The sequence below is a fragment of the Erithacus rubecula genome (assembly GCF_903797595.1).
Source record: "Erithacus rubecula genome assembly, chromosome: 6".
Lineage (NCBI taxonomy): Eukaryota > Metazoa > Chordata > Aves > Passeriformes > Muscicapidae > Erithacus > Erithacus rubecula.
In genome coordinates this window covers 22,295,639-22,309,684 of record NC_136688.1, presented here as the reverse complement: position 1 = coordinate 22,309,684, position 14,046 = coordinate 22,295,639, and the positions used below count along the sequence as shown (strand labels likewise).

Sequence of the window (14,046 nt, the reverse complement as noted above, 5' to 3'; positions counted from 1 at the left end):
AGATTTTTAACTCCTAATGAACTCTTTCAAAGTTGGTGTTCTATGTATAGCTTTAGCTTAAAAGTCCCCAAGTGCTGTGGATATGGACTTCTCTGAGCCACTGCTGTTGTGGTAACTGAACATTTAGGTGCTCAAATAGCCTAATTTTGAGTAATATTTGGTCTCTGATACTAAAAGTACCTAAATTGGTGTTTTGATTGTTTGTTTTTTATCTTTGATCAGAAGCTATGTAGTTGAAGTAGGACTAGTACTTAGCTCCATTGTATTGTTATTGTGTGTGTGCTTTGGGGTTTTTTTCTTCCAGTAGAAATTTTGTAACTACAGGGGCATAGGATCCTGAGTTGGCCACGATTTTTATGTGGTTCATCTTAGGCATTCTCAGTGTAATTAGCTCCTCAAAGGAAACCAAATGTTTTTTAATTGAAAAAGTTGGCAAGTTTTATTAAAATAACAGGATAATTAACACTTTAAGTATTGCAAACTCAGTGAATAGGGAAGAAAGAAGTCAAGGGAAAATATTTTTACAAAGTTTTCTCTGCCCACATCATCATTGTGAGTGTTCTGTGAGTACTCACAGTGAATTCAGTGCATTTAAGCCTTGAATTGCATGAAGAAAGCTTGTGTTTCTTTGGAAGATACTAGGAATTTCCTTGAAATTTTGGAAGTTGTATTCTTTTGTTATGGAATACTTTTAAAGAGTTGTTCGACTTATTTGTATTTTGTTTTCTTCAAATCTGCAGATCTGTGATTTCTCCAGTGATTATTCTAGTGACTTTTATAATTTTGATTGAAATAAAGCTCTTTTCAAGGTTTCCTTAACATATCCAGAATTTTTATAAATGGTAAAAATACATACATGATAAAAGTTGTGAAAGAATATATGAATACTGTTCTATTAATTTTATTAAATTTAAGGTTCAATATTCTGTATTGGATTTTATTTTTATTTTTTTCCATTTCAAAGTTTTGCCTGGTATTTTGAACAGGGAGTAATGGTTAGAGATGGGGAAACAATTATTTGACAAAACTGCTAAATGGCTGAACTGCTTTAATTGATTATGCAGATTTATATCTTTCATTCAACACGTATAACATCTTTCAGCTGCAAATTTGATGGTATCAGTAAATATTAATGAATCAACTTCAAACATAATTTTGAAGTTGGCAAATATTAACAAGGGAAATTGGGGCCTGGTGAGACTGACTTGTAAAATTTACTCATTAAATCAATACAGAGCCTAAAATATTCTTTGATTTAATTCTTTGGTTGCTAGTTCACATTGTATCTAATCTAGATGTTATGAAAGATGGTAGTTAATAATATTCTGATTGAGTGATTGATCTTCGTGGATAATCTGTGATTAGCTGAAAAACAAGTAGAAAATGTATTTTAAAAGAAAACATCTGATTCTTTCTCACTGTTATGATAAAGAGTAAATCAAGAGGAAGTTGTTCTTACAGAATGTGAAATTAAAGGGACTTTAATTTTTTACTTTTTTCTTTTGATCAGTTACTGATTTCACTAACTGCTGGAATAGTGGGATTACATGTTAACCTCCAACCTCCATGATGCAGTTGTGTTTACTTCCTGCTGTCACAGAGAAGGTAAGCCATTCTTTGTATGTGTTACAAAATTAGGATTTTTAAAATGTACCCCTCTTTATGTGACCAATAAAATACATGGTACATTTGCATGTTATGCCTTTTAGAATAATATTTTTTGCACACCAAAAGCTGTAAAAGTTCTTTTATTTCATGGAATCATGTCATAGCTGGCTTTGGAAATTTTCTTTGGGGATCTTCTGGTCCAGCACTAGTGATCAAAGTAGGGTTGGTTGGAGAGCATTGCTTGGGTCTTTTCCCAGCCTTCAGGGATGGAGATCCACTGACACTTTTTGCTGCATTTTCACCAGTGTGACTGTGTGATGTTCTAAATACAAGGAAATTAATCCAGTGTAACATATTGTATAAAGTAAGCTATCATGGGGACTTTTAATAATGAACTGTTTTTTTGATCATGAAAAATAAGACTAAATAAAAATAAATTGTTCTTCAGCTTTATTTTTCTATATATTTTGAATGAATGTTTTCTGCTTCCTACTATTTCAAAAATTTTGCATCGAATATTTGCATTTATTATAACTACTTTTTTTTTTTCTGAGGAATCATTTTCATTAGCATCTGATTGATTGATTGATGTAAAGCTTCCTAAATATGTGGGTTTTGATTTAGTAGGTTTTTTTTTTGTTTGTTTTTGTTGGTTTAGGCTTAATTTTTGTTTTGTTTTTTCTTAATGGTGGATATTTAGACTTGCAGAGGATAAAAATCCAGAAATCACCTGGGTAATTTGTACCATTCTGAACAGCAAGGAGATAATATAAAGGAATATAATAAAATATAAGTAATATTAGAAATTCTTTTGGATTAAAAGAACTAAGACCTTGTTCAGTGCTTCAAAGATTATTATTCTTGGTAAGAGCTCAGGTATTTGTGGTAGTTAGGGATTGCTGATTGAAGAGGAGGAGGCTTATAGGAAATAATTGCATACATTCCTTAAGTACTTTCCTACATGATTGAACTTAGACTTGTAGGGGAAATTGCACTTATTATTCTCTCAGCTTCAGTTTTTCCTGCTAAGGACTTGAAAAAAAGCAGTAACCACCTTGGTTTGGTGATTTCTGTCATCTTCACTGATTGTCAGTCATTTTGGGGAATTTATTGATGCTACTTCAGTTGCAAATGCAGCAACTCGAGCTTTTGACCATCTCTCCGTTTGTATTCTACCTGTGCTCATCCTCTTGATTTATTTTGGTTGCATCAGTAAATATTGACTTCCTAAAACAAAAATGAATTTGGCACAAGATTACTAATTGGTCATTTTGAGTATTTGTCTATTTATTCCTCTGCCTTCTGTTTTGAAGATTTTTTTAATTTCAAATTTTTGCGAAGTTTTTTTCAGGTATAATATGCTATGCTGTTAAATTGAAAATAGTTTCTGTGCTGGTCAGCTGAGCATTTTACATCAAATCCACGCTGTAAGCTCCAAAATAATACCAGAATCTTCCCCTACATTCTCCTACTTTGAATGGTTTTGGTTTGCTTTGTATTACAATGTGTATTCTGCTAAAGCTTCCAAATGAATCTTCAGATGACTCTTCTCAAGTTGATCTTGCTTTTATACTTGAAGTTTTAATACCTGAAGTCCTAGCAATTTACCTTCTTTATAATCTCTGTAAGTCTGAAAAATCATCAAGCTTCTTCACTCAGTGACAGAACCTCTTCAGAGAAATTTCAGGAGGGATAAATCACATTGTGTCTTTCTCCAAAGCTTCTTCTGGTTGGTTAAGATTTTGTTTTCTAACCAAATATGTGGGCCTGTAGCTTTCACACAGTTAAGGAAGTCCCTCAATATCATCTCTTCCTTCTCAAATGTTTTATTTCAGAATAATCTGCAGATTGTATCAGATGCATAGACTGTATTTATTTGTGTGCAATTATGAAGGACTGTGTGAAGAGAATATCACTCAAATTGCTCAGAGCAATCTGTACAGTTATAAAATTAGAGTTTTACAGAAAGAAACAGTAATAAAAAAGAAGTTGTGGATGTACGAGTGAACAGCGAGCAAGTTTAATGATTGTGCTTACTTATGGCCTCTGATACATGTGAATAGAAGTTAAGAAAAAAGAAGTACATTTCTACAATAAATGAGTATATATATGGAATACTATGAACTTTATGTTCTTGTTCCAGTAAAAAAGAGGAACTGGATAGTTTTTATGGGAAAAAAATATAACTAAAACAGTGAGCTTGACTAGGAAACTAAATGAACTTCATTTTGGATAGTTTTAGAACACAAACATTAATACATGCTCTGTGAATGGGTTTCTGTTCTCTGGTTGAAAAAAAAATAGATATAATTTGTATGTTAATAAAGGTAATTAAAAAGTTATAGATGAATGAAATGCTTTCCAAATTTTTTCCAGTCATGATTATAAAAATGTTTGCAACTAAATGGGAAAAGGTCTCTTGGGATTGATATATGTGAATGGTAGAATTAGAAATAATTACTGGTTCTGGCTTGATCAGAGTAGTGTGCAAAGCATGGGGACAAATTTCAAAGAAATGATGGTTACCAAAGTAGAGGTAGATAAAAATGGGAAACTAGATAAATTTCAACTGCAACATAGATTTGTTATCAAAGATTTTTGATCTGTATTATTCTGGGTTTACTTACTAACTGTTTCAATGAGGTCAATTTTCCAATGAAACACAGTTGGAGAGATGTGTGTGTGTATCCCCTTCAGCATTTCTTGGCACATAGAAAGTTCTATATTGAGTGAGAAAAATTGTGGATGAAAAATAGAATAATTTGTTGGAAAAGGAAGTAGCTGAAGGGATGAAGTGACAGAGACTTGTGCTGCAAGGAAGAGTATCAGCCTGGAGGAGAGACCTCATTAGTGCAGTGGATTATATATATGTTATTCATCTTGGCTGTTTTCAGTAGTGACAATGTCACAAAAGTATAATAGTTTATAATAAAATATAGGTCATAAAACAGAGGAGGGTTCCTATGGGGTCAGCAAAACGTACAAGAATTTTTTACTTGGGATACTGACGTGGTAGAATGGGACAAATGTAATAACATAAAGTTAAAAGGATGAAAAAAGGAATTTCTGTATATGAAATAGGAGCTTATAAATTTAAAGAGAGAGAGTTGCAAAAAGGTTTGAGTGTATTATGTCCTTGTAGAATGGTTGCTGACTGCCAGAGCAATGTGGCCATGAAAAGAGAATTCCTGTTTTGGGATACATCACTGTAGGCAGGTCCAAGAGAGAAAAACAAGTATTGTGCATGTAACACAGCAATGCCTTGTGTTACATGCAAAATTCTGGTCCAATTACTGTGTAAGTCTTCATAAAGAATGCATTGCATACACTATGAATAATATTTGTAAGGTTTGCTTTTTTTATCAAATACTACAGAAGGATTTACTTGTTACTTTTGTCCTTTGATCCTTAGTTTTATTTTAATATCCTAAAAGGATTATTTCCTTAGGCTCTAATCCTTTGTCAGAGGCTGTGCCATCACATTATTCTTAAATAGGAACTGGAATCAGAAAGTTGGTTTTAATTTTCATTTTTATGAGAGCATAACAGGCTAACATTACTTAGAGTAGAATGCTTTACTAAGAAGGTAATTTTTGTTAGTGAAATCTTAAAAATATAAAATCTTAAAAATACTAATTTAAGTTTACTTTTAAGTGAAACTAACAATGTTGTGAGACTTCAGTCTAAGTTGTACGTCTGGTGTAACACGCTTTTTGACTGTTTCACATTTAGTGGTAAGAATTGTGACAGCTCTTAGAGTGGAATTAATTTCATGTTTTGTGCATTGTGCAATTTTAGGTGCTGTATATGTTAAATATAGTGATGTGTGTGCTTTGCTTCACGATTATTTTTTTCCTCTTCAACTTACACAAGGTACACTTTGTTTGATTGAATCTAGGCCAGTAGGTGGTTGAGCCAAAAGTAGACTTGCTTAGTTTGCTTTGAATTTAGGCTAAAATAGCTTGAAACTGTACATTGCCAAGAAAAATCATAATACTGTTCTGGGGCTGTAATTCTGTAGGAAGCAAAAATACACAAGGAGAAAATACACACTGCGTCATTGAATTTACTGTTGAAAGCATGTTTGATATACTACATTAAAAAGAACCTTATTTAAGTCATAGAAAATGTCCTTCAATTTGAAGTTATGTAGTATTGGGCTATTCAATTTTCTAATTCTTAAGTACCTTTTAAAGCTTTAAAATAACTTGAAGATTTTATGGGAGCAAAATGAAGAAAAGTAATGCTTTTTTTTTTTTGTTTTTGATTAATCATCTTTGCTATAGCATAATAACTTCAACATGGATGCACATTATTTCTCATTAAGATATTGGTGCTGTACTTCAGTCTCTTTTTTTACTTACCATTTTAATCAAGTCTCTTTAGTGTTTCATTTAGTTGTCTTCACTTAGTTATTCAGTGCATTCCATTGCATTGAAGCAATGTTATTTTTTAACCAAATTTTTCCTGTTAATTTGGCAATGAAACATTTTCATATTATTACAGTCAGCTGTGGCTTACATGTGTAGTATGCACAATTTGATTTCCTAATTAAGGCTTGAAGTAGACCCTTATTTTTAGGTGAATTTTCTGTCTCCTCTTCATGGACTCTAAATAAAGTTTGTGTCACTAACTGCATTTTCTGTGGTATGCACTTACAGTAAATAAATGTTAACTTGAGTTCTTTTCTCACAGTGTTATTTTTCATTCAACTGATGCATTGAACATTATGTTTTCCAAATGATTTATGGTAGCCACTGCTTACCAGACCTATTTTATTTCATTAGATAATGCTGCACATTTTTGTAGTGATTTTTTATAATAGACCTACAAGATTAAATTAAACCTGAAAAATAGCTTACTGTACATGATGCTTTCAACTTAGCATTTGCTTTTAATATTACTTCATTTTTATTCTACAAAACCTTTTCCTGATATTGGTTTGATGTCTTTAGTAACTGAAGTAACAAATCAATTTGTAAGGAGTGGTAGAGAACTTCTACATTTAAAAACAAAAAGCATTCATTTTAATCAACATCAATGTGCTGTTTGTTTGTCATTATGTTGAGAAAATTTTATAGATATCTGTAGTCTGTTCATCTTCTCTCTTAGGGAGCCAGGAGACCTTTTAAATTTGTGTGTGGAAGGTCTTGAACTGTTAATATCATACAAAATTGCTTTATTTCATGGCAGCTAAAAGTTGTGTCTTTACAAGCATACATTCAGGAATGACTGAAGGCTGCCAATTTCACTGTGGCATCTGCAGTCCCACAGTGATGCTGGAATTAAAGCTGGCTTTGATTTACTTCACTGATGTGAGCTGCTTCTTGTGCTAAGCTTTGCCTTTCCATCCGTGCCTTGCACCTGTGACTGGGATTTCTGTGGTTGGTAGCTGGGCTCTTATAAATGGGAGATGATTTACCTGGGGCATCAGGTCGAAAAACCCTCTTAGCTGTGTGTAGTGATGAAATTTGTTAAGAAAATGAACTTGAAAGATTGCTCTAGAGCTGCTGGGGAGAATAGAGGAATACCTTCTTTTTCATTCCATATGTCTAGGGTAAACCTTTTGAAAGAGATAAGAAGTTTTTTTAACATTGTTTTAGAGAGTAGCATTCTAAGACTGTAGTCAACCATTCTCAGGAACCCCTAGAAAGGAAAGAAGAACTAATCTAAAATTGAAGGGAAAAAAATAGCTAATTGCCAATATACTGTGTTTTGATGTGGTTATGCCCTGGAAAATGCAAGGGGGTGGGTAAATATAATCAAATGTAAGACAAGAAATCATGGTAGATCTCAGGGGATAACTAACTACAGAAGTAAAACTCATGGCTTTCTCTGGTAAAATGAAAGTAACATAATATTCTTAGATAAAGGACCTCAACTATATAATTATAACATAAATTTATAATAACACTAATGGCTGCTATTGAGATATTTTTCTGTCTCCTGCTTAATAAAATATATTTATTAGTACTGCTCTGCCCCACCTTTTAGATTTGGCGGATTCTTATTTAGACATCCAGTGTCAGATGGTGTTAATAACTATGTTATGATCCATGACAGGTTTGAATTGCTGCATTTGTGGGTTGCTTCTGAGGGGTTTTTTTCCTAACTCAAGGCTCATACTTTCAGTCTTGGCAGTCTTGAACTTAGTTTATAGTATGAAACCTCATAAACAGCTGTAGGAAATTTAAAAAGTATAAATATTGACTTATATTTTACATCTTGGCTTTCTGTCAGGCAGATAGCTGTGGCATGTGTCTGCATGTGGAGATCTTTCAGAAACCTGAGACAAGCTATAAAAATTGAACAGTTTTTAAAATGTGATGATTTTTCCTTTAATTTGATTTATGTAAAGATCTTGTGTGAACTTGGAAATAATGCATCACAGAATGATAGAATGGTTTGGTTGGAAGGGACCTTAAAGATCATGTAGTTCCAGCTCTCCTGCTATGAGCAGGGATGCCACTCCCTAGATCAGGTTGCTCAAAGACCCATTCAGCCAGGTTTTGAACTTTTCCAGGAATACTAGATGTCTCATCCCTGGAATGTCAAATAGTTTGACAAAATGTCAAATACATTGACATTTTGCACTCCCAGAGCAGTATAAAATAAAAGAATTAATGTGAAAGCCACATGACAGTACAAAGTGGATAAAGTGTTGATGGAACTCCTGTATAATCAGGTACACCACATTTGCGATACAAGCTGTTAAATGTTTTTTTTCAGAATGTTGTTCTTATTTGTTCAGCTGATTTGGCATATGCATTTTATGTTTAACTCTACTGTGACCTAACTTATGAAAAGAACAATGACATCCTCAGAGATTGATAGAAATCTGATAAAACCTGTGAAGACTTTGCTGTGTTTAGCTCAATGCTGAACAGATATTTTGTAGAATTACCAGTCAGAGCTAAAGCCCATTCCTAATGGGCCTCACAGGTCATCTGCACACTGATGAACTGATTTTTTCCCCCCATTTTTTATTTTTTCCTCACTAAACATCTTGATGACCTCCAGTTCATTGCTATCAGAGTTTTTCACCTCATTTTTCACCTTGTTTTTCACACACAAATATGTCAAGCTGTGTGAAGTCTGTCATGGGTGCAGAGAGGTCCCTGGTGACTCTTTCCACTTAAACTGGTTGCCTGGTTTTACCCTACATTTCTTCTCTTCCAATGGGGTGGGGAGTCACATCATGATCTCTCTTCTTCCATTCAGGTTTTTTGGAACATTTTGAGGACCTTGTTGAACACCATTTGAAAATCTGCATTGACTAAATCAATTATGTGACAATTACAACGGGTTCTGTCTTGCCAATGTGTTTCTTTACATCTTCAAAAGAAATTTAATAAATTTATGGGGCACAATTTGTCTTTTTAAAAGTGTTATTAGTACTTTTTAACTTTGATTACTTTCATCCTCGTGTCTGGAGATTTATTTAATCTTATTATTTCTGCCAATATATTTTTTTCCTGGCCTGTAATTGCAGGGTTCCCTGCTGTAGCCCTTAGAAATAATTCTGTTTACTTTTTAAATTTTGCATTCCTTTGCTACAAAGTTGTAATAAGTAAGAGGTTGCACAGCTCTGTTAATAACTAAACTATTGCATTCTTTAACTTCTTTAGACCTGTTGGAAGAATACCCTCTGTTCCCAATGACTTGTTATATCAATTTTGTGGATTTTTGATTGTCTGATCTACTAACACTGCTGTTTGAGACAGACCAACGCTGCCTCTGATAAAGAAGACACCTAATTTGTGAGTCTGCTTAAGCTCATGTTTTATGAAAAACAGATTGGAAAAAAAAGTCAATATTTTGCTTGCAAAATGTTCTATAAACAATTGTGTCGCATCTTACTAGTCATAAATGGATTTATTTTGCCTCTTTTAAACATATCCAAGCTACCCCTCTTCTCAAAATAACTAGGGAAAATTTTAATCATTTTCAGAGCTGTTGAAAACGCTAAGCATTTTCAAGGTTAGAGTTACTGTACCTGGAAGTGTGTGCTCCAGGCATATTTCCATAACTGGGTGAGTTTGGAAGTTATTGCAATTTGGGAAGATTTTGCTCTAGACTTTAAATGAGTTGTAACAGAATAAAATAACTAAATGAAATTAAAAAGAAGTTAAGGTGAAAGAAGGGTCAAACAGAAAAGAATAATTTGGGAGAAGGTAGATATGGATGGTATGTCAGAGGAAATTCAGTGGCTTTAGAGATTTGAAAATTCAAGAAATGGGTTACTTTGAAAATTGAATCAGAATGGCATATATATGCCCTTTAAAATAGGTGGAAATGCTACATTACTGAGAAAGACAAAGAGAGGGGAGAAGTACTTAAAGAAGACTTTGGACATGCTGTCAGTTAAAATTTGATCTAGATAGATGAGGAAATTTTTCCCTAATCAAATGATATTTTGCCAAGTAGAAAATGAGTTGATTTTGCATTTTTTTTTAAAAAATGACATGGTGGGATTTTTTTTTGTGAGAGAAGGTATTATCTTTGAAGCATTTTTTGCCTATTTTTTAATAGTTTAATAATAACTTGTCAAAATGGGTTTGATAGTTTTGAAATAGCAGAGAAGCGTTTCTGAAATCAGGCCTGATTTTTAAATGCTTGCAAATAGCAGAATATACTGTTAAAATGGCCATAACTCATTTTTAGAGTAGCAGTCATGATAAAAAATAGAGAAGAAAGTTAATAAAAGTGAAAAAAATGAGGATGTATTTGTAATTCAATAAAAACTATTTGTTGATAGTAAAGGAAAATGTTAAGCTTATCACAGAGTGACTTTTAAATTATTTTAATGTCTAAAATGACGCATGAAATGGTAAATATTTATCTTAGAAAACGCAGAATTTCTTCTGGCCATTTCAAAACCAGGATTAATTGCATGATCTTTGTCATTCATTTGTGAATTCAGCATAATGTTCTGTGGAAAGTTAAAATCTTTTTTCTTTGTGACAGAAAGTAATAACATTGTCTATTGTCGTTCTTGAATGTTAAGGACAATGCATTTAGCTCATTGCAGTCCACTGTATTTTTACGTATCAGAATTGTAATTTCAGATTTTTTTTTTTTTTTTTTTTTTCCCCACAGAATATAAATGAAGAATGATGCAATATATTAATGCTTTCTATGTACAGCCTTATAAGAATCTTCTTTAAGGAGTTGCAGTAAGACAAATACTGAAAAGAATTTTTCTCTGGTACAATGTGTTGAAGCAGAGGAACTGGAATTATCCACCTTTGTATAAGCTCAGAAAATGTTTGCTATTTTGTGAGTGGAGGCAGCTCTGGAGTGAATTGAACTTCTGAAAATGCGGCCATGGACTGGCTCCTGGCGTTGGATTATGCTCATCCTCTTTGCTTGGGGAACTTTGCTCTTCTATATTGGTGGGCACCTGGTACGAGACAGCGAGCACCCAGATCACTCCAGTCGGGAATTATCCAAGATCCTTGCTAAACTCGAGCGGCTAAAGCAGCAAAATGAAGACTTGAGGCGCATGGCAGAATCTCTCAGGTAGGATCTCAAAGAACTGTTCAGAAAATGTTTGAAAAGGGAAATATCAGAGTTTAAATTGTAAGGGTTGTTTGTGGGAGTTTTTGCAAAATTGTATTTCACATTTAAAAGTGTATACAAGTGTTTTAATCCGTGCTGTAAGTAGCTGAAAATATATTGCAAAACTTTTAAATAAATAATGTGTATTTAGTTGTGGTCTAATGTAATCATTACTTAAGAATCGTTTAATGGTGTGGAAGTGTTACTGTCACAACAACTGAGTTCTCTAGGTGATTCACCCCCAATGCCAACTTCAAACAAGTGCAGTTATTATGACATTCATATAAATTAGAACATCTAGTTCTTTATGCTTCTGCATGCAGTAATTGGAAGAGCTCATTTTAAAATTGCTGAAAACATTTGTACAGCTTGTAGAAGATAAATGCTGACTTGCTGAAGATGATCTGCAATAGATTGCTGCATTATACAAATTCTTTTATCTAAGTTTTCTTCCTTGCCTTGCTGCTAAACTTATAGAAATACTTGTAAAACAGTAGGATCATCTCCTTTTTTACAATTGCAGTCATTGAAATATAACCCATTCAAATTACACAGTGAATAGAAGAGAGTAAATTATTTTACTGGTGGCAGGGTACTGTTTGCCTCTCAAGAAGGAGGCAGTAGAGACACAAGATGCTAAGTAGGGGTTAAACTGTATTTTAGGCAGTGATGATTTTTCTAAATTCCTTTCTATATTTCACTAACCTTACCTATATTCAGATAAATATTACATTTTTTGTGGGCAAATTTTAAATAATAGCTTATACTGTTGATAGTTTCCCATTATTTATAAAATTAAAACCACCAGTTTATATCTACTCTAAATATGCTACAGTATTTTAACAATCATTCTCTGTGATTCTATTAATGCTGGAGTTAGATGCAAAACTGTTGACTGGACTCTGTTCAGCTTTTTTGTAAATATGTTGTTTAATAATATTTCTGAGACTTTTCCTCAGAGTGTTTGTGTATCATAAGTCAGTGCTCTCCAGGAGGGAGCCAGCTTGAGACTGGAAGATCATCAGGCATAGCTTTCTGCTGGAAGCAATCTGAGATTGGTGAAGTACTGGATTTTGAGGGAAGTTAGGGATTTTCCATTATTTTTCCTGTGCCAAATCCATGATAGTTTACATAGAAACATCACAAATAGGTTTTAGATATATCCTAGTCTACCTGTGTTTAGGTATAAAATCATAATGTGGTACAAAATTTCTTTGTTTCCCAGATAGAAAATAAAAATGTGTTGAAAATAGCTGTTAGCTTTAAAACTGCCCCATTTATAGTTTTGTAGCAGTGTGTCTGCTTAAAATGAGGCATTTACCAGCAGTCCATGGATTGAGTATCTGTGTCCTGGAAGAGATCACTGCTGCTGTGAGCATACATTATAGAAACAAAATACCTTTTAACTTCAGAAATCCAATTAGATGGCAAAGATTACTTTTTCTCCAGTTTGCATCCTGAAGTGAAGATGAAATTTACTTTAGACTTTACTGATAATTGACAGAAAGATTGAAACTATTATTTGAAAATTATTTAATTGCTAGATTTTTTTTCGTTTTTTACTGAAAACTCTAATTACTGATAGTGGCAGTTAAATCAGAGTGGATAAGACAACACTCTCTTCATCAGTACAGCTCATAAAGGGCCTGAAGTAAAAACTTGGCTTTGTTGCCTTTTTCCACTAAGATTTTATATCTAGAGAACAAAGCAGCACATGTTTTGTGGTTAAAACATAGTATGCAACAGAGCTAAAATAATGCCTGAAATTAGGAATATTCCAAATCAGAACTTAGTTATTTCTGGATGAGTTTATATAAGAAGTGAGAGTGCCTACCTGTAAAATTTGAACAATAAACAAACATTTCATTAACTAAACTAGTTAACTATAGTAGTTAAAATACTTTGGCACTATTAGATAAAACTTTTGCATGAAAAAAGCTCCAGTTTAACAGAATTTACCTTAGTGAGCAAAGAAGTTTCATGAATGTTAGAAAATTATCATAATGAATAATTATGCTATTAGTAATAGCTAGTTAGGGCAGGCAGGAAGGGGCAGAAGGCAGGTGTGGTTACAAGAATTAGTAATTTAATAAAAGTGTAAGTTGTTTTTTAGATTCCATTTTGAAGTTAGAGAAAGTTTGTATTTCATTTTTAACTGTTAGTTAAAATGGTAAAATGCATTTCAGTACATTTCATTGTCTGGCCTTTCCCGTTATATGGGTTCCTGTGACTCCTCTGACTTCCTTATCACCTGATAAAAGTGTCAGTCTTCTGGGATGGTTGAAAATAGGAGCTGGATTGTGCTGTTTGCATCCATCTCTCTATGAATGCCAACATACAATGGCAAGAAATGATCTTTCCACCCTGAGATTTGAATCCTCCTTTGCTGCCAATTTATATAGCCGCTCCTCATCCCCAAAGACAACAACAAAAAAGAAAATGTGCTTTGTGAAACATACCTTATGTGCATGCAAAACCAACCATTCAAAACTTGACAAAGATCATATCTGTGAAATGGCTTTAGAAAATCTTTCTTAACCCTGTTTTGCTCTATGATACTTAAATAATATTTGATTTTGTAGTTTTCTCTTGCTTGCTTCTTTTTGCACAAGACGTGTCAGGAGTAGAATTAAGTTTTTAGGGCAGGGATAGGTACTTTTTTGGGTTATTCTGATTGATTTCCCACCCACTGCAACCATTTGTATGTTTTATTTAAAAAATATATTATGTTCTTATGAATTTATGATTTAAAAAATATTTTAAATTTGTTATCCATATTGGTTAAGAGTAGTTCATATTTTTGCAAGGATTTTTGTTGAGCACATTCTTTGATACTTATTTTCTAAGATGTACCTTTGTAAGAGTGCAAGTTGGAAC

At 33.1% G+C, this 14,046-nt stretch overlaps 1 protein-coding gene across 9 annotated transcripts in view; it reads left to right on the top strand.

Moving 5' to 3' along the window:
* FUT8 (fucosyltransferase 8) overlaps positions 1-14,046 on the top strand; it is a 95,936-nt gene that overhangs the window by 39,497 nt on the left and 42,393 nt on the right. For 6 of the 9 annotated variants that reach the window (XM_079307658.1, XM_079307657.1, XM_079307661.1 and 3 more), the window contains 3 exons: positions 1,511-1,605; positions 9,237-9,368; positions 10,708-11,130. In XM_079307658.1, the coding sequence (XP_079163784.1) occupies positions 10,928-11,130 (203 nt within the window). In that variant the 5' untranslated portion in view covers positions 1,511-1,605; positions 9,237-9,368; positions 10,708-10,927. The remainder of the gene's footprint in view (positions 1-1,510; positions 1,606-9,236; positions 9,369-10,707; positions 11,131-14,046) is intronic. The other 3 variants (XM_079307659.1, XM_079307663.1, XM_079307660.1) reach the window with 1 other exon arrangement.